The 22238-nt window shown below is 45.4% G+C and overlaps 2 protein-coding genes across 11 annotated transcripts in view; one reads left to right on the forward strand and one right to left on the reverse strand.

Moving 5' to 3' along the window:
* The window catches only part of Fer1l5 (fer-1 like family member 5), a 49064-nt gene extending 40769 nt beyond the window's left edge, over positions 1–8295 (reverse strand). For both annotated transcript variants that reach the window (XM_034521394.2, XM_076915078.1), the window contains exons 1-9: positions 8093–8295; positions 6813–6865; positions 5993–6084; positions 5319–5427; positions 3848–3902; positions 2916–3016; positions 2343–2471; positions 1296–1358; positions 380–430 (exon numbers count right to left, since the gene is read on the reverse strand). In XM_034521394.2, coding sequence (XP_034377285.1) covers positions 380–430; positions 1296–1358; positions 2343–2471; positions 2916–3016; positions 3848–3902; positions 5319–5427; positions 5993–6084; positions 6813–6865; positions 8093–8177 — 738 coding nt within the window. In that variant the 5' untranslated portion in view covers positions 8178–8295. The remainder of the gene's footprint in view (positions 1–379; positions 431–1295; positions 1359–2342; positions 2472–2915; positions 3017–3847; positions 3903–5318; positions 5428–5992; positions 6085–6812; positions 6866–8092) is intronic.
* A 2159-nt stretch (positions 8296–10454) lies between these two features.
* The window catches only part of Kansl3 (KAT8 regulatory NSL complex subunit 3), a 37980-nt gene continuing 26196 nt past the window's right edge, over positions 10455–22238 (forward strand). For 3 of the 9 annotated variants that reach the window (XM_034521215.2, XM_034521217.2, XM_034521216.2), the window contains exons 1-3: positions 10455–10588; positions 11679–11944; positions 14268–14438. In XM_034521215.2, coding sequence (XP_034377106.1) covers positions 11730–11944; positions 14268–14438 — 386 coding nt within the window. In that variant the 5' untranslated portion in view covers positions 10455–10588; positions 11679–11729. Of the gene's footprint in view, positions 10589–10931; positions 11051–11182; positions 11322–11678; positions 11964–14267; positions 14439–22238 lie in introns of those variants that run through there. The other 6 variants (XM_034521218.1, XM_034521219.1, XM_034521221.1 and 3 more) reach the window with 6 other exon arrangements.

Consider the following 22238-nt stretch of genomic DNA (forward strand, 5'->3'; position numbering starts at 1 on the left):
CTAGCCGGAATTATGTAGTGAGTTCTTGGCCAGAACAGATATCATAGAATATCTTTCCCCCGACTCTGTTCTCAAAGGGGTCAATCTTCCTGGAGTTCTCCAGCACTTAGGGGGACCTTCTTGCTTCGATGAATGGAAGCCAAGACTTGCCCAGTGTCCACAGTCCATAACAGTGGGTACAATCCTTATCTGAACCTGACACACTTTAACCCTCACGGTGCTCCGGAGGGCTGCACACACTGTTAGGATAGTTATTATTACTGTTGCTGTTAGCATCCTACAACTGAGATCCACATGTGGATCTGTGTGAGATGCCAAGCCTTCTCCCTGGACGGAATCCATAATAGTTTTCCCAGCCTCCTCCTTCATCAGGACTCACTTGGAATCTCCCAATCTCTGCTTTAGATCTTGGTGCCGCAGAGTCCACCACCTGCAGGGAGTTTCCAGAAAGATCTTATCACTCACAATGCCGATTACCCCTACCCTCTGTGGAAGCAATAACAAGGATACATCTGCGGGGGCAGGGTCTCATGTAGCCGAGGCTGGCCTCAAACTCACTATGTAGCTAATAATGACCTTGAACTCCTGGCACTTCTGCCCCTCCCCACCACCCCTGCCTCTGGAGCTCTGGGGTCCCCAGGTGTAGGCCACCACACCCACCTCACTGAGACCTTCCAAATGGCCAGCCCTTGTATGTGGTTTTTCTTTGGTAGTTCTCAGAGGAACCTTGTGAGGTTCATATTTTTAAATTTAATCTCATTGATGAGGATATTGATCTCTCTAGATCAATTCACTTGTTCCAAAATAAGCTGTTGCAATCGACTCTAAAAGTACATATTGTTCTGGTTGTTTCTACTGTGTTCTGTGCCCAAGAACACGAAAATGGCCTTGGGGGGGGGGGGGGGGGGAAAGCTTCCTAATTCCCCTCAGCCCTGTGCTGGACACCTACCCAGAAGGTGCTGGATGAATATATAGTCACCATTGTCACTAGCTCCCTCTTGTTGGGGAATGGGGTATGCCACTCTGGTGACAAGAAAATTTGGCTTCCCTGTTCACCCAAGCATGCAGCTCGGGGCCTGCCAGTTGGTGATCTCTACTGGTTGAATGAACAAATGAATGAATGATGGTTGAATGAATGAATGAACAAGGTGTTTGGAACACAAAGGGGAACAAAAGTGTTGGAAATGCTGCCTTGGAGACAGCCAGACAAGTGATTCCAACTCAGAGTGTTTTCTGATATTGAGGTAGGACAAGTAAATGGTCCCATTTAGCTGGAGACCAGTTTGGCCCCTTACCTCGATTAAGATGTTCTCCTCAAAGAGCTTTGCAGGAACCTTGTGGAAATTCTGGAAGAATATCTGGAGCAGAGAATGGGGGTGGGGTGAACAACTTCTACTACTTTATCCAAGGTAGTACACTTGAAGCTTTGGGATAATACGAGTCTTCTACTCCCTCCCCTCCCTCTCCCTCACTATGTGCCCACTTCAGTGACTCTCTGCTTATGACCACCTGAACACTCCCCAGAACCAGAGGATTCCTAGGCTCCCAGAGGGTGTTCTGCCAAGGCCTCTCTAGAGAACCTAGCCATTCAAAACTGGCTCGATGCTCAGCCTTGCGCTACTTCTGGATTGCCCTGCAAGTCTGCTCCACTCTTCTCTCTGCATCAGCTAGAACCTCCTTTGCTTTGTGACTCTTGGACTTAAGTCCTCCATGGCTGTCAGGCTCTATCTGTGGTGGGACCCTAATCTGAGCTACACATTCCCAGCCACACCCTTAAGCTACAGTTTGGCATTAAAAAAAAAAAAAAAATCAAATCTGCTTCTTGCTTCCAAGTCTTTGAATTAGCTCTCTCTGTCTTCATTATCTTCTGATAAATTCTTTCTTTATAGTTTTTGTAACCTTTCCTAAGCCCTCTCCACTGTCCCAGGGCCTGGTCCTTGTGGCTTCCTCTGTCTTCATTCATCTAGTCAACAACTAATTTCACAAGCCTTTGCCCAGCACCTTCTGTGTCCCTAACACCGTGCTATGGGGGCTCAGCAGTGAAGAGATGTGCGTGAACTGGGGTTGCTTTCCATAGCCCCACTAACAGTGCTCCCCAGACCTGCCTGCCCACCCTCTGGAATTGTTTGTGGGTCACGTGCTGTGTTGCCAACAGACTACTAGCAGAATTCTCGGAATTAACTTATCCTATTTGTCCAATACCAAGCATAATACATGGTGTGTAGTGGGTGCTCAATAAATGCTTGTAGCTTATGGACAGTCCACTTAGGAAGCAAGCTTGCCAGCTGCTTCCAGGGAATGCCCAGCTCCTGGCTGGCTCCTACGTGGCTTGTTCAGCCTACCTCATTGAAGAAAGGATTGTTTCCCATCTTGATCCGAGTGACATGCTGCTGGCCCGCAATGTTTATCTTTACTATAGGTTTGATGTTGTTGCCCAGGAGCTTTCGGGCTTCAAACACCTTCAGCCGAACCTACAGAGGGGACCCCCAAGATTTCCCTCATCTGAGGGGGACTCTTTTCTCAAAAAAAAAACAACAAGACTCCAGGCACTACAAATAGAGAGGAGGCTGGACTGGGTTATCAAGGATCTGGTCAGCCACCATGAGGACCCAAAAACCCTGTGGCCACTAGTGTTTCTCTCTCTCTCTTTCTCTCTCTCTCTCTCTCTCTCTCTCTCTCTCTCTCTCTCTCTCTCTCTCTCTCTCTCTGTTATTTTTTTTTTATTTATGTGAGTACACATACTCTGTTGTTCTCTTCAGACACACCAGAAGAGGGAGGGCATTAGATCCCATTACAGATGGTCGTGAGCCACCATGTAATGTGGTTGCTGGGAACTGAACTCGGAACTTCTGGAAGAACAGTCAGTGCTCTTAACCTCTGAGCCATCTCTCCAGTTCCCCTTTCTAGTCTCTCACCTGAAAGTGTTGAGGCTTGGAAGCCAGAGCCCTGTACATGGGGAAGCCAGAGACCATTTGTTTCTTCCAGGAAACAGTTGAGCCCAGGAGCTCCTCATTGCCTAAGGAAAAAGTCCAGGGTGGACAGTTAGAAGGCTTTAAGCCTTTCCTCCTTTTCAATCATTCTGTCCTCCATGACCTACTCCTGACTGAAAACCTGACCCTGATAGAGCACATGTCTCTCCCCAAACAAGCTCATGGGCCCCCTCATTCTAAGTAGTAAGGGATCCTTGGACCCTGTTCTTCATACATGGGGACTTTTGGAAATGGCTGTCCTTATCTTTCTGGCCGTATTAAGAGAAATCTTACATCCAGAGATGAGGACAAGAGATGAAGAGATGGGTGGCTGTACTGGCTAGTTTTGGTCAACTTAACACAAACCTACAGTAATCTGGGAAGAGAGAACCTTAATTGAGAGATTGTCCCCATCAGATTGCCTGTAAGCAAGTCTATGGGGGATTTCTCCTTAACAATTGCTGTAGGAGGGCCCAGCCCACTACATAGGTTTCACCCGTGGGCAGGTGGTCCTGGGCTAGCTGAGCAAACCATGGAAAACAAGCCAGTATGCAGCACTCCTCCACGGTCTGTGCTTCAGTTTCAGCCTCTAGGTTGCCATCTTGAGCTCCTATCTTGACTTCTCTTTATGGTGGACCGTTGAAATTAACCTTTTTTTTTTTCCCAACTTGCTTTTGGTCATAGTGTTTATCATAGAAATAAAAATCAAACTAGAACAGTGGCATTAACTACACAGATGATGATCTGACATTAGGTCCATAAAACTTTTAGTGACCCTTATCTGGCCATAGTCTTTTGGTAAGCCTTAAGAATTGGGTCTCAAAGGTTCCAAAGAGCCCATTCAGATATGCTTGGTAACACCCTAGGAAAAGACATACCTGTCATCTCAGTATCCTGGTCATATATTTGGGCCACCTGTAGTGTGACAGTACACTGCAAAGCAAAGGCAGGGACTTGGAAGCCAGATCTTGAAACCCTTAATAGGTTAGCATCAGCCTTTCTAGTCTGGCTGGGTTCATGCCCCCTCCTCCATAGGATAGGGCTATATACTGTTCGTGCGTGTGTGCATGTGTGTGTTTGCAGCCACAGACTGGTGAAAAGATAGTAATGGGTTACAATGAAGGGTGCTTGGAAGATCATTGAATTATAATGATATCAATGGCAGAAGACCCAAGAGGCTTCTGAGAAGAGGGAAACGTGACTCAGGACCAGTCCTGAACCATGGTGCTAACTAGGTCCACCCATGGCAATTTTAATATCTCCTGATCTAGAAAAACTCCTATCAGTACCTTCTAGCTGACATCCTTCTTTCAAAAACTCCTCACCCACCCATGAATTTTCAGACCATTCCTCAGGATTGCCCATTGAATACCCACTACCTTTTTAAATGATTAGAAACAAGTCTTAGCAGCACATGCCACAAAGCCCCTTCGCCTCTGGCTCCTGTTTTGTCTACACCTCCACCTTGCACCAATAGCACAGGCAGCCTGCCCTCCTTGAACCTGCCTTCTCTCCATGCCCTTCTGTAGGGGGACCTGCCTCTCCTGATGAGTGGACAAACTCATGTCCTTCTGAAAGACTGGATATATAGATGGGTCATGACCACACCACATATAACAGCATTTCACTGTGGCTACCAGTCCAGAAGACCAATCTGTTATCTACAGAAAGCAGCCCAGGAGTCCAGTCTGCCCTATGCCAGACTCTAGGAAGTCAGTCCCCTATCCTTAATAACAAGCCAAGGAATCAAACAGTGACTGTCAGCCCCTGATGGCCAGGATTTGATAAACAGCGAGATGACAGATGACCTAACTTCTACTTATTTATGTTGTGTAGTGATGGGGGCATGTTTGTGTCAAAATGCAAGTGTGGAGGTCAGAGGATAGCTTGTGGGAGTCGGTATCCTCCTGCCTCCATGTGGGGCCTGGGGTTGAACTCAGTTGTTAGGCTTCTAATCTCATAGGTCCAACCAGGAAAAGCCAAATATGAGTTTCAAATCAATCGATTGGGTGAGCCCGTCTTTGGTTTTCCCAAAGCAGCAGCCTTCAATCGGGCCACACTCCAGCCTTCCCTTTTCTCCCCGACAAAGCTTTCCCATTCCTGTCTGCCTGCCAACATTCTTTCTGGAATCCCAGCGTCTAGCATAAAGACTGACTCCTGGGGTGATGTAAGAGTGGATGGGAGATGGATGGCATGAGGGGGACCAGACAATGACAGCAGTGTGATGGGTCCTCCCAGGGTGCAATGGACTTCTTTGTGGTAGAGCTCTTGGTTGCTCCTGGAGCGAGAAATTCAGCTACGCCAGAAGCCCATGTTCCTCCTGCCTGGGCTGCCTGGTGTCTGACTCACATCAGTGGGCTTCATGGCATGGTTGAGCAGGATCAGGTTCCTCACAAACAAGACTTCATTTGGTCGTTGTGCCAGCTTCTTGAGCAGTACAGTGGCCAGGCCAATGAACCTGGGGGAGACAAGGAGTAGGGGGCTTCTCCTGTGTCCCAGGCTGTGTCCTGGGGATGATTTCCCCCCACGGCCTGAAGAATCCAGGTGAGCAGAGTATCCACCAGAGACCAGTGGGGTAGGGTCTCTCCACACTCTATGGGAAGCTGTTTGGGAAATTCCAAGAAAACTACATCATTGGATCAAGGATGGTGGGCACCTGGCTAAGATGGACCAATCAGATTCTATGTGCTGGAAAAGGCCCATGGTGTGCCATGGATTCACTCCTAAGGGGATGTTAGTCTGGGTTGGATACTAGATTGGGCTTCAACCAGAGGCTAGGATTAGGCCGACTACATTCAAGAATTGTGGCTTCAAGACAGAGCTGCTGCTGGTACCCAAGTGTGCATTCTAGGCCATCTTTATCTCTTGATTCTCCTTTAATGCCACCCTCCAGTTTTCCTTGGCTGTGTGGCAGGGGTGCTGACCCTTCATCTGAGTTAGTTATAGGTTAAGAATGGGTTAGCAGCTGCTCTGCTATTGCTTTGATCAGTGAGCTGGGCTCCTCCTGCCTCTTTCTGTCTTACCTTTCTTTCTTTTTAGAACCTGAATCCTGAAGTATGACTTTCAAGAAGGAGTCATTTTCCAGTGGCTGATGCCAGAGGTGCCAGATTAGGGTCTGTGAAGGGCAGAAAGAAATCAGTATTTCCCATTTCTATTTTCTCTGATTTTGAAATCGGGTGTTTTGAGACAGGGCCTTATTATGTATCCTGGCTGGTCTGGAACTCACTAGAAAGGCCAGGTTAGCCTGGAGCTCGGTGATCTTCCTACCTCAATCACAGGAATGCTGGGATTAGGAGCATTGGACACCACATCCGGCAACATCTGACCTTTTTCTCATCCACCCTTCTAGGAAGTGAGAGCAAGTCTAGGAATGTGGGCTGGAGTTTCTGCTGTGTTTACTTTCCTAAGGAGATTGCACTCGCTATCTTGTTCCACGTGTGGGCTATCCCATGTGTATTCCTGTGCTGAAGCTTCCTTGGCATGTTAGTTGAGTGACTGTCGGGTGAGACGATGTGAGTGACCAAGAGAAGAGAGGACGCTGCACAAGGAGCTTGGCCTCTGCTTCGAGATTCTATGTCTATCAGAATGGTGAGATGGATTAGTTGATGGACCACGCTGTGGTACATGCCCAGAGGCCAGAGAGAGAGAGATCAAGAACAGCTGTGGACTTTTGCAGCCCCATCAGATTAGAGTCTAACCTAGGCTAAGTTGCCTCAGTCTTAAAAAACTCAGGTGAGACTCCCTGGAGCTCCCTAGACCTCTGGCACCTGGTTAGTGCCTGGCCCTGCCCCTTTGCTCTTGGAGGTGTTCATTCCTCTTCCAGGATGGCCACAGTGTGTCTACCTCATTCCATACAGGGTCATTTCCTTCTTCCACGTGAGTTCTTTTCTTCATATCTGCAAAGACACCAAGGGGCTGGTATGAGTCAGGGAAAGTATTTTGGTGTCTGGGTTTGAATAGGGTCAAGAGCGGTAGAGTACCCTAGAAGTCAAGTCTGTGTTGGCAGCTGTAATGTAGCATCTATGGTTTCTTTTTCAGGTATTTCAAACTTATCGCCCTGTGTGATTGATAACCCTATTTTCTTTTCTTTTTCATTCATTAATTAATTTACTTTTCATCTTGATATCAGCCCCCTCCTCTCCTCCCAGTCCCACCCTCATAAGCCCCTTCCCCCATTACTCCCTCCCCTTCTCCTCATAAAAGGGAAGCCTTCCTTGGGTACCACCTGCTCTGACACATCCAAAGGCAGGCAACTGAGTCAGAAAGAGCCCCCACTTCAATTGTTAGGGGACCCACATGAAGATCAAGTAGCATATCTGCCACAAAACCTTTGACCCAAAAAATGTGTCCTTCCTACAAGATATTTAGGGATAAAGATGGAGCAGAGATTGAGGGACCGGCCAACCAATGACTGACCCAACTTGAGACCTGTGACATGGGAGAGAGCCAATCCCTGACACTATTAATGATACTCTGCTATGCTTACAGATAGGAGCCTAGCACAACTGTCTTCTGAGAGGCTACATCTAGAAGCTGATGAAAACAGATACAAAGACCCACAGCCAAACATTAGGAGCTTAGAGAATGTTGTGGAGGAGTTGGGAAGGAGGACTGAGGAGTCAGACAGGTCAAGGACACCAGAAGAAGACCTACAGAATCAACTAACCTGGGCCCATGGGGCTCACAGAGACTGAACCACCAACCAGAGAGCATGCATGGACTGGACGTAGGCCTCTACACACATGTAGCGGGTAACTAACTCTATTTTCATTTCCCTTTCTTTCTTCCTAGGACATAGTACCCTGAGTCTCAGAGCCATGAGGGGCTGTGATTCCATTTGGCCAATGGAGTGTAGGAATGATATTTGCTTCACTCACTGAGCCATCTTGCCTGCCCTTAAATATTTTTGACTCTAAGTTCCCAAACGCAGAGCCCACAGATATGGAGGCCAACAGGACTGCCTTCGTTTCTATGGACTTGATTTTCTCACTCCCAAGATGCTAGGTGCTTGGTAACAGGTTTTTGAAACCTAATTATGTCCAACAGGACATCATTCATGTAGTGGACTTGACTGTGTGATACCTAGCAGGGCTCCCGGTAGCCTTTTGGAACCCGGTTCTCACCTCTGAAGTAGACAGTTACGCAGGCTCTGGGTGTGGGGCTGAGGGGAGGGCTAATCGTGGCAGACTCCACAATAACCCTTAGCATCTTGGACACTTGTTTCCTCTCCTCCTTCCCTGCACAGGGCCACCTCTTGCTCCTTGGAGCTCCTCTGCCCCAGGTTCACAGGCTGAGTCGAGCTTAGCAACAATTGGAACATCATAGAGATAAGAGGTTCCAAAGAGAATCTCCGGAACAGATGAAGGACTTGTGACATAGGTAAAACAAATGGCTTGAGAGGCCTACACAGACAAATGACCTTGCTGCTTTGAGGACTCCTCCTTTTTCTTTTTCTGTTGCTGTCCTTTTGAGTTCAACATCAGGCACAGAATTCTCTTCTATTTGGAACGAATTATTGGCAAAGTCATACAATTTAGATGAGAAAATACAAGAAGTGAGACCATCAAAATCTATATACAGGGAAATCAACGGTGCCTCAGGGGAGGGCTTTCTAATGGAGAAGCATAACATTTGGTCTCTTTATTTCTTTGTTTGATTTTTTTTTTTTTTTTTTAATTTGAGAGACAAGGTGTCATGTAGCCCTGGATGACTCTGAACTATATAGCTGAAGCTGTTCTTGAATTCCTGATCCTCTTGCCTCTGAGGTGATAGGTATTTTGATTTTATAATCATTAATGCTAAAAAAAGCTACTTCATATAAAGGCATGCTACAAAATGGGCAGAGGTGTTCTCAGAAATGATTGGACAGTCTGTCCTGACCCCGGGCTAAAATTCATTTAATGATTGTCTTACGAAGCACAAGGCAGCCATTCAAATGGCAATTTTTAAAACCAGGCATTCTATCATAATCCAAAGAAATGCTACTTTGATACATGCTGAGAGATAGGAAAATATTAAGAGACTTTGTTTTTTCGTAATAAAACTATCAGGTTTCTGTAAGAGCAGAAAACTTGGTGTTTACAGCAAAAACGCTGCAATTGATAACATACAATAGTCTAAAGTCTTAGCCAAGCAGTTTTCGAAAGCATTTGTTGGTGCTGCAGCTATATGGCACAAGCGGTGTGAAAGTGTGCATGCTGTGTGCTCAGACCCAAGGCTGCAGTGACATGGTGGATATAAGCCATGAACAGCCGGAAATACCCTTTGAGTTAATTTTCAGTCATTGCACACTTAGAAACCTCTTGTCCTTGATTAATTTTCCTGACCTAAATGAGATTGCAACTGAGAGTTTAAAACACTGTGTTCTATGCTAGGCATGGTGGTGCAGGCCTGTAATCCAGCACTTGAAAGGAAGAGGGGCAGAAGGATCAGAAGTTCAAGATCAGTTGGTTGTTCGAGGCTAGCCTGGCCTGCAGAGCTTATTCCAGGACAGCCAGGGCTATGCAGAGAAACTTATGTCTCAAAAAAAACAAACAAAAACAAAACAAAAATAAAATCATAACAACAAAATTTAAGGTCTTCCCTGGCTGCATAGATAGTTTGGGCCCAGCCTGAGATACATGGGACCCTGTCTCACCATCCCCTCCATAAATGAATAAATAAAAACAACCAACAATAGTGAGTTCTAAAGCATGGAGGTGGAGGTAGGTAGCACATAGTAATTGCCATCAAGAAACCAGTTGAGCTCTTGACAGGTGACGGAAATAATCCACTCCATTCCCCTGGCAACCCGGTGAGGCAGGGTTTAGGTATTTGCACATTTTGAGATGAGAAAAAGGCCAAAGATTTGCTTGCTGGGATCTGCTGGGCTAGGCAGTTAAAAATTGAATCTTACATCCCTCCTCTACCTCATCTTCTACCTCCATCCTAGTCTGAGCTCTACCAATTTCTCTTCAGAGCCCTAGAATTGTTTCCCAACATTCTGCGAAGCTTTCCCTCCCTTTCCTCTCCCCATCTCTCTGGTTTGTTTTGAGGTCTTGAGACAGGGTGTCACAGCTGGGCGGTGGTGGCGTGGTGGCGCACGCCTTTAATCCCAGCACTTGGGAGGCAGAGGCAGGCGGATTGCTGAGTTCGAGGCCAGCCTGGTCTACAGAGTGAGTTCCAGGACAGCCAGGGCTACACAGAGAAACCCTGTCTCGAAAAACCAAAAAGAAAGAAAGAAAGAAAAGAGACAGGGTGTCACTTTGTAACTCAGGTTGTCCTGGGATTATAAACAAAGTCTCTGCCCCAAGTCTCTGCCCCACCCGCCCACGGCAAATTGAACCTAGCTCTGTAATTGGGACGAGGAACTCACTGCGGCGGAGTCACCGAGCTCTTTGCCCTCTTTTTTTCCCCCACAGAAAACGCAGAGGGGAGGACGTCTTTACGCCCGCTTTAGGCGCTCCTCACAAGCCAACGAGGAAGCGGGTGCGGATCCGCTCCGGGGTTTGCTGCTTGCCGCCGAGCGGTTCCGGGATTGCGATCCACTTCCGCGTTTTCCTCAGAGCCCGCGGCGGCGGGCGGTAAGGCGCACGCGCACTGGGGTCCGGCTCGGGCGAGCGCGCGGCCGACTACTGCGGGTGAGACGGGGGTCTACCCCTGCGCGGGTGGCGGCCCGTGGGGTTCCAGGCGGCGGGTGGCGGCCTCGGAGAAGCCCTCGGGGCTCCGCGGGCTTGCGGGGGCCCGGGACTGGAGCCGCGGGCCTGGCCGGGCGGGGCGCGGGAGGCTGACCCGGCGCTGGGGCGGCCGAGGCGCGGGGCCGAGGAGGGCCCCGGGCAGGGAGGCGGGGCGGGTCGGCTTCTCCTCGCCGGGAACTCCGGATGACCTTGGCCGAGTCTCCGGGGGCCCCGGGCCGCCGCCGGGCCGCCCAAGTGGGCCGTTTTGAGGTTTTGCGGCTCCGTGGCGGGAACCTCTCGGAGGAGCGGGCCGTTTGCCCGTCGCCTCGCCGAGGGAGGACGAAGGAGGAGAGGCCTCCTGAGGGCCCGGCCTTGCTGAGGGCGGGCTCTGGTTTTTCTCTTCTCAAAACTCTGGAGTACCATGAGGTCGGTGCAGATCTTTGGTGGAGCGTGACCCTAGCAGGGTCCCCTTGACCTCAGCCCAAATCGATGATGCATGGAGCCCTGGGCTGCACTCAGCTCCCCGGAGGCCCGCGGTGCCCGCCTGTTGTGCCGGGGCGCTCCAGCCGACCAGCCCTGCGCACATCTTTTTTAGGGGATGGAAAGTAGGGACCTTCGGCTTTTGAAGAATTCATGTTTGTGATCCCTCGGGTTTGCACAAACCTTTACCACCCAAGAAGGAAATTGCCCAGCAAATGTACGTGTTTTTTGAGACGGGATCTCACTATGTGGCTTTGGCTGTCCTGGAACCCACTCTGTAGACCAGGCTGTCCTTGAACTCCGGGAGATCCGTCTGCTTCTGCCTCCCCAGTGCTGGGATTAAAGGCGTTCGTCACCACGCCTTGACACTTGCAAAGGTCATGTTTTTCTGAACTGTGAAGTCTTGTCAGTTTACAATTGTATGGCACCAGCACCTTTCTGTTTGGTAGTGGTGTAGGAGGGCACAAAGATGTGCATAATTGACGATACAAATGACAGGCCTAAAGGCATGTCTTGATAGTGAAAGTTGGGAGAAATGGAAGCTATTGAATTGACAAGCCCCCTTTCACTGCAGGTGACTAGCATGCAGATATTTATGCCCTGACTTGGCTGCCTGGCTACTGACATGGCCCACCGGGGTGGGGAGAGGGACTTCCAGACATCGGCTCGGCGGATGGGTACTTCCCTGCTCTTCCAGCTTTCAGTGCATGAGCGAGAACTGGACCTCGTTTTTCTGGATCATAGCTATGCAAAACCATGGAGTGCCCACCCAGATGCCAGTAGTGCCCGCCCCACCCGCATGCTCTTTGTAACTCCCCGTCGGCAGCAGGAGAATACTATGTGAGTTTGAGAATACCATGTGAGTTTGGGTTTCCTTCTTAAGGGCTACTTCGGCCTGACCTTGGCAGTGATGGTGTGGCGGGGCTTAGAGAGATGTTCTTGGGAGTGATTGAGGCTGCAGGGTGACTGGAGAGCTTGGATGAGCAGCATGAGAACGTCAGGGCAAGTGTGGACACCTTCACAGACCTTTCCAAGGTCTCCTTAGGAAAGGGAGATGTACAAAGGAAAACACAGCCTAACTTGTTCAGTTAAGATTAACAACTTGTGTGAGAAGAGGAAGCTGAAGAATTCCCTCCTCCCTTTACTGCAGCATCTAGTTTGTTTGACAATGGCTACAGTCTATCATTCTAGTCCCTGGCTGCTGCACAGATGGAGAGGGAGTTCCCAAACATTGTTTTCATTCTTCCCTCCTTACAGAAAGCCACCTGTGGGCTAATATAAACCCTTCCTAAATCTCTTTATATTTCCAGCCACCCTACATTAGAGGGCAAGAACATTTCAAAAATTTACTCTCTGATAAGTGATTTGGTTACATTTGACCTAACCAATTAGTTAATTATTTTGAACTTTCTGATTCTACCCATATCAGGATTTGTTGAAACGCTAGTTTTCTGATTATTACAAATTTTTGGATAAGAGATTTTGTGTTTATTTTAACTTTCTGTTTAATTTTTCCTGAAGCACAGGTTATTTTTTGTTTGTTTGTTTTGTTTTGGTGGGGGTTGAGATCTTGTACTTGGGTTCTACACAGACACTCCCCAGACAGCAGTATAGCTTAAGATGATTCTTGATCTCTGATCTTCCTGCCTGCACCTCTCAGGTGCTGGGATTATAGATATGTGCCACCTAGCTGAGCTGGTGTGTTTTCCTTCGATACAGGGTCTTACTGTGTACCCTGGCTAGCTTTGAGCTTGCTGTGAGTTCCAGTTAGCAGCCTCCCAACATTCGGGTTGCAGTCAGTGCTGTGACTTAGAAGAGTAGTTTGCTTGTTTGAGATAGGGTTTCTCTATGTAGCCCTGGTCATCCTGTGTAGACCAGGCTGACTCACAGAACTAGCTGCTTCGGAACTCTATGTAGACCAGGCTGACTCACAGAGATCTGCCTGCCTTGGCCTCCCAAGTGCAGACCTGTATTACCACCCAGCTCAGAAGAGTTTTCCTTCCCAATGATAGTAACAGTTTTTTAGCTTTCAGTTTCCTCAGTGTTCATGAGTCTTGACTTTAGGGGAACATTTTAGCATAATCCTGATGCTTCTGGCTTGGGGCATAACTGAAAACCACCTTTAAATAGAATTTGAATTTTTAAAAAACTATATAAAACCTCTTGCTTTGTGTTTGTATCTTAATGACTTTTTTTTAAAATGAGAATCAGTGATTTAGGAACCGAATTACTGTATTGGAAAGTTTATTTTATATTTAATTGTGTTTATGAGGGTGGTATGTTCATTGTCCCCAGAGGTCAGAGGTATCAGATTCCCCTGGAGCTAGAATTAGGCAATTGTGTCACTCCATGTGAGTGCTAGGAATCAGACTTAGGTCCTTTGCAAGAGCATCAAATGCTCTAACTGCTGAGCCATCTCTCCAGCCTTGAGTAACTGAATTTTTAAAGTCTGTTTTATTTTAATAATTTTAAGTAGCCACATGTGGCTTACAGCTTCTGTATTTGGACAGTATGCCTAGCTAGCCAATTATTTGCTTGTGTGTATATAAACATTGTTATTTTGATATCTGCATGTTACTTTTTGTATAGCTGCATTTTAAAAAGACTGGGGCCGGGTGTGGTAGCTCATGCCTATAATGCCAGCACTTGGTGAAGCTGAGGCAAGAGCAGAGTCCAGAGGTTAAGGCTAGGAGCTGGAGAGGATGGGTCAGCAGTTGAGATCACACACTGCTCTTGCAGAGGACCCACATCCAGCACACAGCACCCAGGTCAGATGCCTCTGTGGACACTGGAGCTCACACGCACGTAACCCACATACATGCATACACAAAACTTTTAAAATCTTAAAAGAACAATAACAGCTGAGTTCAAGGCTAGCCTGGGCAACATAGTCAACTCTAAGCCAGGGTAAAACTTTCAAAAGAGAAAACCAAAGCCACAGAAATGTAATGACCTTGCCTTTCCCAGGCACACATCAGGGAGAGGAGAGAGCTAGATGAGAGGATGTCATGACTGGATCAGAATTTTCTTGTGGATGTGAAAATCATTTAAAGCTAATCATGTTCATTAGACATGTTTTAAACATTGGCAACCAGCTGATGATTAAGCATCTGTGTTGTGTGAAGTGTGTGTGGCCTGGTCCTATTTCCTCACCTGTTTACAGTGAGTCAGACGTTCCAATAGATGTGGAGACCGTCACAGCAACTCCTGTTCCACTCTATGACAATCAGAAGGCAAGAAGTGTGATGAACGAGTGTGAGCGGCATGTGATCTTCGCCAGGACAGACGCAGATGCTCCTCCTCCACCAGAAGACTGGGAAGAGCATGTCAACAGGTAGGCCAGTCCTGGGTAAGTTGGCCAGTTTGGGGCTAATGTTAGTTAGTGCTTGGGTAATTCTGTGGTATCATCATCATTGAAACGTTGACTGGAGTTCATCTCATTTCACTTATGGCCACGCAGTAGGGTGTTCTCTCACAGTGCATTGTGTCTCAGCGAGCTGCCTCACTCGCTGTCCTAACTCTAGCACACTGACCAGCATACACAGTGGCAGATGTCTACAGTTGCAGCACCATGGAAGGCCTAGGCAGGAGGAGGGCTTGAATGAGATAAGTGTGGGCAGCATAGTGAAACGTTAATCTTTTCATAAGAAGTGGGGGTTGAGAATGTAGCACAGAAGTAAAGCCATTTCCTGGCATGCGTGAGGCCCCAGCACCACAAAACTGTACACGGTACAATTGGCTTGCTGGATGTAGTTATGACTAACTTTGTAGGAAGAGCCACCCAAACTCCTTAAAAAACTGAACTTGTGTTTGTAAGATTTGCATTGATATGATATGATCTACAATTAAGGTAATAAATGTTTCAAAAGTCATATGTAAGGCTAATAGCTTGAATTGCTTTAAAATACAGGTTTATAAGGTTAGAGGTATAACTCCATGACAACTTAATTTTCAGAAATGATGAGAGGAGCTAGAGAGATGGTTCAGAGGTTAAGAGGGTGTAGTTCTTCAGAGGTCTAGGGGGGATGCTTCTGGCCTTCTTGGGCACCTGCATGCACATACCTACATGTGTGTACACATACTCACACACACACAATTAAAAATAATAATAAAAATACAACTTTAAAAAATATGAGAAATGGCCTGGAGAGATGGCTCAGTGGTTAAGGCCCTGACTGCACTTTGAGAGGACCCGGATTCAATTCCCAGCACTCACATGGCAGCTCAGACATGTCTGTGACTCCAGTTCCCAGGGTTCTGACAACCTTATACAGACATCCATGCAGGCAAAATACTAATGAACATACAATAAATATGATATATCAAAAAAAAAAACATTAGGGTCAAATGTATGAGAGACTTGAAGTACTTTTTAAAATTAGTTAACCCTTGGTTATGATTGAGAGGTCTGGAAGCTAGTCATTAGACTTAATAGTACATGACAATGCCTTCCTTCAGTCACGCCTTCTTTTAAAAGATATATTTTATATTACTGTGTATATGTCTGTGAGGATATGCCAATGTATGCCACATGTGAGTGCCCTTGGAAGCCAGAAAGGGTTGTTGGATCCCCTGGAGCTTCAGGCATTTGTGAGTTAGCTGATGTGGATGCTGGGTACTGACTAGTCTTCTCAAGAACAACAAGTGCTTGCAACTGTTGAACTATGTCTCTACTCCCTTTATTGATATCTTTATGAGACAGGGTCTCTGGTGTAACATAAGCCCATCTCACATTTCCTAGTAGCTAGAGTTAACCTTGAACTTGTAATCCTTGTGCCTCTACCTTCCTGTGCTGGAATTATGGGTGTGTGATACTCCTTTGCCGTTTATTTATTTATTTATTTTGGTTTTTCGAGACAGGGTTTCTCTGTGTAGCCCTGGCTGTACTGGAACTCACTCTGTAGACCAGGCTGGCCTCAAACTCAGAAATCTACCTGCCTCTGCCTTCCAAGTGTTGGGATTAAAGGTTTATTTTTTTAAAAGATTTTTTTTTTTTTTAAGATTTTATTTTATGTATGTACACTGTAGCTGTCTTCTGACACACCAGAAGAGGGCATCATGTCCCATTACAGATGGCTGTGAGCCACAATGTGGCTGGGAATTGAACTCCAGACCTATGGAAGAGCAGTCAGTCCTCTTAACTGCTGAGCCATCTCTCTAGCCCCTTTTATTTATTTTTATACATTATTTTACTTTAAATCAAGGCTTGTGCCATCATTTATGGTCACTATTTTCCTAATTTATAAGGAAAGATAAAACTGCAAGGCAGAAGAGACACTGGAGTGCTTGGCCAGAGTGTCTGTTCCCAGTAGAGAATCCTGAGAAACCATTTTGTTCTATCGGGGGGTGGGGGGGTTGGGGGATGGGGTGAGTAGAGCGTGTTTACAGAAGAAAGATGGGCACACCGAGTAGACTAGGGTCCCTTCACCTACGGTCTCTAGAGTGAGCCCCCATCCTTCTATTAGGACCTTCTACACACTGATAAACTGTTTCTGTGTCCTGATGAGATTTGTGTTAGCAGCAGCCCTTCAGCTATCTCTTTGGATAGTCATGTTTGTAGATAGCTGGTTCCATTATTTGTTAGCACATATTATCTTCAGAGGTCAGTGTTATATAGCTTGTTCGGAAGTTGTCTCTGCTATGATTACAATCATCTTATTGCCTTCTTTCCCTTGATTGATAAATTGCTGCTTCCTTTCTTTCTGCATAGGGTAGGTAACATTACAGGTTTTCACACTGAGAACTCCATGTGGACACTTCTATAGGACAGCTCCCTAAGATCTAGATAATTATTTTTAGAGAGACCACTGACTGAGTGGCTTGTATCTTTAGAGTAAGAAACTTCCATTCTTTGTTAGGGCTCTTTCCCTTGCCTCTTGTACTAAGTTGAAACTGCTCACAGATCATTTTGTGTGTAGGAAACAAATATCTATTATCACCACCCAATCCTAGTCTTCTCTAATAGAGTAGATACTGTATGAAATGGTTTCAGTCTCTGCGTTTGTCTAGATCAGGCAGGGGATGTCAAACTGACCCATGTGCCATATTTGGTCATTGCTTATGAATGTCTTAAATAATTTTTAATGTTTTTAAGTTGGCTGGAGAAAAAGAGATATTTCATAACATAAGATTTTCACTTCAAATGTCTATGATTAATGATTATTGGAATACAGCTATTGCCCTTGGCTGCTTTTGCACTAAAACAGGAATTTTGTCAGGGACTGTATATTCTATAACCCTCATATGTTTTACTCTATAGTAAAGAAGTTAGCTGGGTGGCTGTGGGTCATGTTCTTATGTTTCTGTGTCACAGTCATAATTGTTGGGCCACCAACACAACCCCCACTCCTCTCCTGATACCTCCCCACCCCTCCTGTGCCTCATCTGTTCCTCAGATGGAAAGCTGCATTGGATGCTCTGCCTTTGAGAAGATACTTGACAAAATACTCATTCACTTGCTTGGATGATGTGGGGTTTTTGTTGTTTTTTGAAATAGGGTTTCTCACGTAGCCATGGCTGATCTGGAACTCACTCTGTAGATCAGGCTGGCCTGGAACTCAGAGATCTGCTTGCCTCTGCCTCTTGAGTCCTAAGATTAAAGTGCCTCCACTGCCCAGCCAGATGACATTTAAAATAAAATATTTTAGTTTGAAAACAACCTAGTATTGAAAATATTTAAAAGTAGGCTGTCTTATCTTTAAAATGAGAGCTTTAGAATTTCAACCAAAAACCTTCCCAGAGTTCTTCCTGAACTTTGTATAACTATACTACTGTGTGTGTGTACATATATACACACATATATATTGTATGACATATATACTACAATATGTATGTGTATATATTAGGTTGGATGTTTGGTATTTCTTCAAGTTCAAGAGCTTTGAGTTGTATTCTTTTATTTCTTATATCTTGCCTATTTTCTTTTTCCCCTTTTAATTCTTTACTTTCTTAATTGTGTGACTTAACTAAGCTTTTCTGATATCCTTTGTCTTATCCTGTTTGACTTTTACTTAAAGTTTTCCTATAGGCTGGGCATGGTGGTGCACACCTTGATTTCCAGTGGGTGGGAAACAGAGTCAGTAAGATTTCTGAGTTTGAAGCCATCCTGGTCTACCTAGTAAGTTCCAGGACAGCCAGGGCTATTTAGAGAGACCTTGTGTCATAAAAGCTAAAATAAATGAAGAAAAAGACGATTTAAAAAAATTTCTTTAGACAGGGGCAGTGAGATGGCATTTGGCAAAACACAAACCTGGTCCAAGGCTGGTGACTTGAACTCAATCGCTGGAACCAATGTAAGGGAGAAGGAGAGAAATCACTCCACAAAGTTGTTTTCTGACCCCATAAGTGCCATGATGTGTGCCCCCCTCCTAAATACATCATACACACCCCATTTACACACAGAGAATTTTTTTTTTTAATTACTTTTTCTTTTAAATCTGGGGTTAGAGAGATGGTTCGGCAGTTAAGAGTGTTTGCTGTTGTTGCAGAGGGCCAGATTTCTGTTTCCAGCACTCGTGGTGGCTAACAACCACCTTAACTCTGTTTCAGGGGACTTAGTGCCCTTTTCTGGTCTCTGGGTATTAGGCATGCACATACATACTTGAAAGCAAAAAGATTCATACACATAAAATGATATCTTTTTAATTCTTTTAGATATTTTTGCATTGAACCAGTGTCCCTTGGAACAGAATCAGGGAATTAATAATTACCTTTGAAAATACTGGGTTTGCTGGCTTTGTGGGATATGTCTATAATCCTAGCCTTTGGGAAATAGAGATAGGAGGATCCAAATTTGAGGCTAGTGTGGGTTACATAGTGAGACCTTGTCTCTTAAAAAAGAAAAAATTAAAAACAAACAAACAAAAAAAAGAGTCAGGTTTTCTGGGACCAGTGTGCTCTTTTGCTTTCTTCACCTGGGCCAGGCTTGAGGTCAGCATATCATTCAGGTTGGTCAGACCAAGGAAGACAAAAGGCTGTGATGTCATCTATGAAATGAGAAAATGTGTTTCTTGCACTCCTGAAAAGTAAACAGTCAGGCCCAAAGGACGGGCCGTTGACTCACACAGTTCCCATCAGCTCCTAAATTACATCTTTAGCATGCTCTTTATCTTAATATTGGGTTAGATCTTTCCTCCCTGCCCATTTAATTTTTTAGCCTCCCATGAAGCTGACAGCACATAGAACACGCTTCGGTTCTTGGGTCACTTGGTTGTATGTGCAGCAGTAACCCTAAGGGGTGTTTCCTGAGCTTTTAGACTCAAAATTTGTGGCTTTCAGATTTAATTTCATGTGTTGTTGCAGTTGTTCTAAATAGATTTTAACTCTTTTGTTCAAATCATCTTTTATTCGTATCATTTTGATTTCATAGTGAAATAGAGTTTAAAAAATGACTAGGGAAGAGCTGAGGAAAGGCTCAGAGGATAAAGTGTTTGCTGATCCTGAGCTAGATCCTTAGCATCTATGTAAAAAAAAGCTGGGCAAAGTGACACATGTCTGTGACCCCAGGTTTGGAGAAGGAGGAGATGAGGATCCTTGGAACTTCCTAGCCAACCATTTAGCCAAGAATGGAGTAGCAGGATCAGTGAGAAACTGTTAAAAAAAATAATAATACAGAGAAAGATAGGACACCCAAAATTCAACTGCTGGCTTTCACATGTACACACTTAGACACACCACTCACATGCATATGCATGTATACAACACACACACACACACACACACACACACACACACACACACAAATTATAATATTAGTGCTTACAAATAGGGTAGAATTTATCTGGGTGGTGATGACACACCTCTTTAATCCCAGTACTTGAGAGGCAGAGGCAGGTGGATCTCTTTAAGTTAGAGGTCAACCTGGTCTACAAAGTGTATTCCAGAATAGCCAGGGCTACACAGAGAAACTGTATCCTGAAAAACCAAACCAAAACAGAGAGGGTAGAATGTAACTAATGATTAAAAACTAAGCCGGCTGGTGGTGGTGCATGCCTTTAATCCTAGCACTTGGGAGGCAGAGGCAGGCGGATTTCTGAGTTCCAGGCCAGCCTGGTCTACAGAGTGAGTTCCAGGACAGCCAGGGCTACACAGAGAAACCCTGTCTCAAAAAAAAAAAAAACAAAAACAACAACAACAACAAAAAAACACTAAGAAGTACTGTATTAAAATGGCACTGTATCTGTCTCTGGAAAGCCTTTCCTATACTGTTTGTGAACATTCTGTTTCCTCCCACTGCTACACATGCAGGTCTCCAGCCTACCTGAGAATCACTGTTTATGGAGAGATGCTATAGGGTAAATATGCTGTGCATTTAAGTAATGTGAAGGAAAAGGAGAGTATGAACCAAAGGGGTAGGGACCAACAAGCCTTCCTATCCAAGTGGAGGTAAGGCTTCCCATCTGTCTCCGAACTCCAAAGTCTTAATAGACATGATTCTGATGAAGTCACAGAGTCACACCAAGAGAACTAGGGGAAAAGAAAAAAGCACTAGAAACCTAAGCTTGTTTCTAGTTCCCTCCACAGTATTACAAGAGAGTGAGTAGCTTTGGGAACTCGGGCATTTATCTGTAGCAAGGAAAGCTTTGCACATAGATAGAAGGCACTCCTAGCAAGGTGAGATGCTGCAAGTCTGTAATTCCAGCATTCAGGAGCCAGAAGCAGGAGGCTCATGAGCTTGACGTGAGCCTTGCTTATATAGCAAGTTCACGGTCATCCTGAGCTGTTTGATGAGATTCTGTCTCAAAAAAGTAAGATCTGGGGATGTACTTGGCTGGATTAGATCCTGTTATCAAGGAGGGAAATGAAGGCATTTCTGAAGAGGGATTGCCTGGTTTTCTCTCTAAACCTAGGTTGTTCTTATTATTCATAGCTAACCTGAATTTTAAGTAACCATAGTTATTTAAATCTATAGACATCTAGTAGGCATCTAGTCTGTCTGTTTTTTAGACAGGAAGACTCAGGGTACATAGCCCGCTCCTTATTACAGAGTGGAATAATATCCTGCCTCTTGGTTGGCTAGGCTTCTCTTGGACCATGTAAGTTGTATGGTAGATTTTTTATTTTACACAGAGAAAGGGAGTTTCTGGTAAATAATACTACCAGGTAGTTGAACAGAGTAAATTAAAAGGGTAATTTGTCCTTCATCTGTGTATTCACTGCGCCATGATACTAGTAGTTATAAACCTGTAGAAGTCTCTTGTTGAGTAAGGTCATGTGTGATGGAAAGGCTGCTCATCCCCTGTGAAGTAAGAGGTGGAGACTGTTAACACCATTTCAAGCAGCTTTTCTGCAGCTTGACTATGCTGTGTTGTTCCTGTTGCTTATGTGTGGGGACCAAGCTGTTCAGAGCGCTTGGATTGTGCGTGCGCAATCGCTGTGTTCATTCAGCATTGTTTTAACTCCTCAGTGTGTCAGGCTCTTGTTGTATGTACTGGGAATCTAGCATTAAAACACAACCTTAAGCCGGGCAGTGGTGGCGCACGCCTTTAATCCCAGCACTTGGGAGGCAGAGGCAGGTGGATTTCTGAGTTCGAGGCCAGCCTGGTCTACAGAGTGAGTTCCAGGACAGCCAGGGCTACTCAGAGAAACCCTGTCTCGAAAAAACAAAAACAAACAAACAAAAACCAAAACCTTAAAAATCTTGGTTTTCTTGGCTTTTGTATTCTAACAAAGGGAGCCAAACACAGAATGGTTAGAATGTGAGGTTGTTGAAAAACGGAGCTAGAGAATCTCAGGTGGGATAAGAAGGATCAAGGAAGTCTTGGGAGAAGGTGATATTTAACAGTTGTGTGAGGAAAAGGACAGAGGGTGTTACTGTGGGAGTTCAGGGAATGAATGAAAAGGGTCCAGGTGTAGGACTGCACTTGATGCACATGGGCCTACATAGGGCAGTGGGAGGTGTTGATCAGGGACAGAAGCACACAGAACTAAGCTGAGTAACAGTCAGTAGATGATCAGATTGGAGAGATCTGGGATCCACAAGGCTTCGTGCAGAACTATAACTTTTTTTACATTTTATTTATTTGTTTTGTATGTGTGTGTTTCCCATGTATATGTGTATTCAAGCATTTAAGTGTACATGTGGACTATACAGCTGTTCTCGCCTGTGTTTATACAGGTGGAGGTCCAAGATTAT

This window comes from Arvicanthis niloticus, chromosome 17 (genome assembly GCF_011762505.2).
Source record: "Arvicanthis niloticus isolate mArvNil1 chromosome 17, mArvNil1.pat.X, whole genome shotgun sequence".
In the NCBI taxonomy this organism is placed as follows: domain Eukaryota; kingdom Metazoa; phylum Chordata; class Mammalia; order Rodentia; family Muridae; genus Arvicanthis; species Arvicanthis niloticus.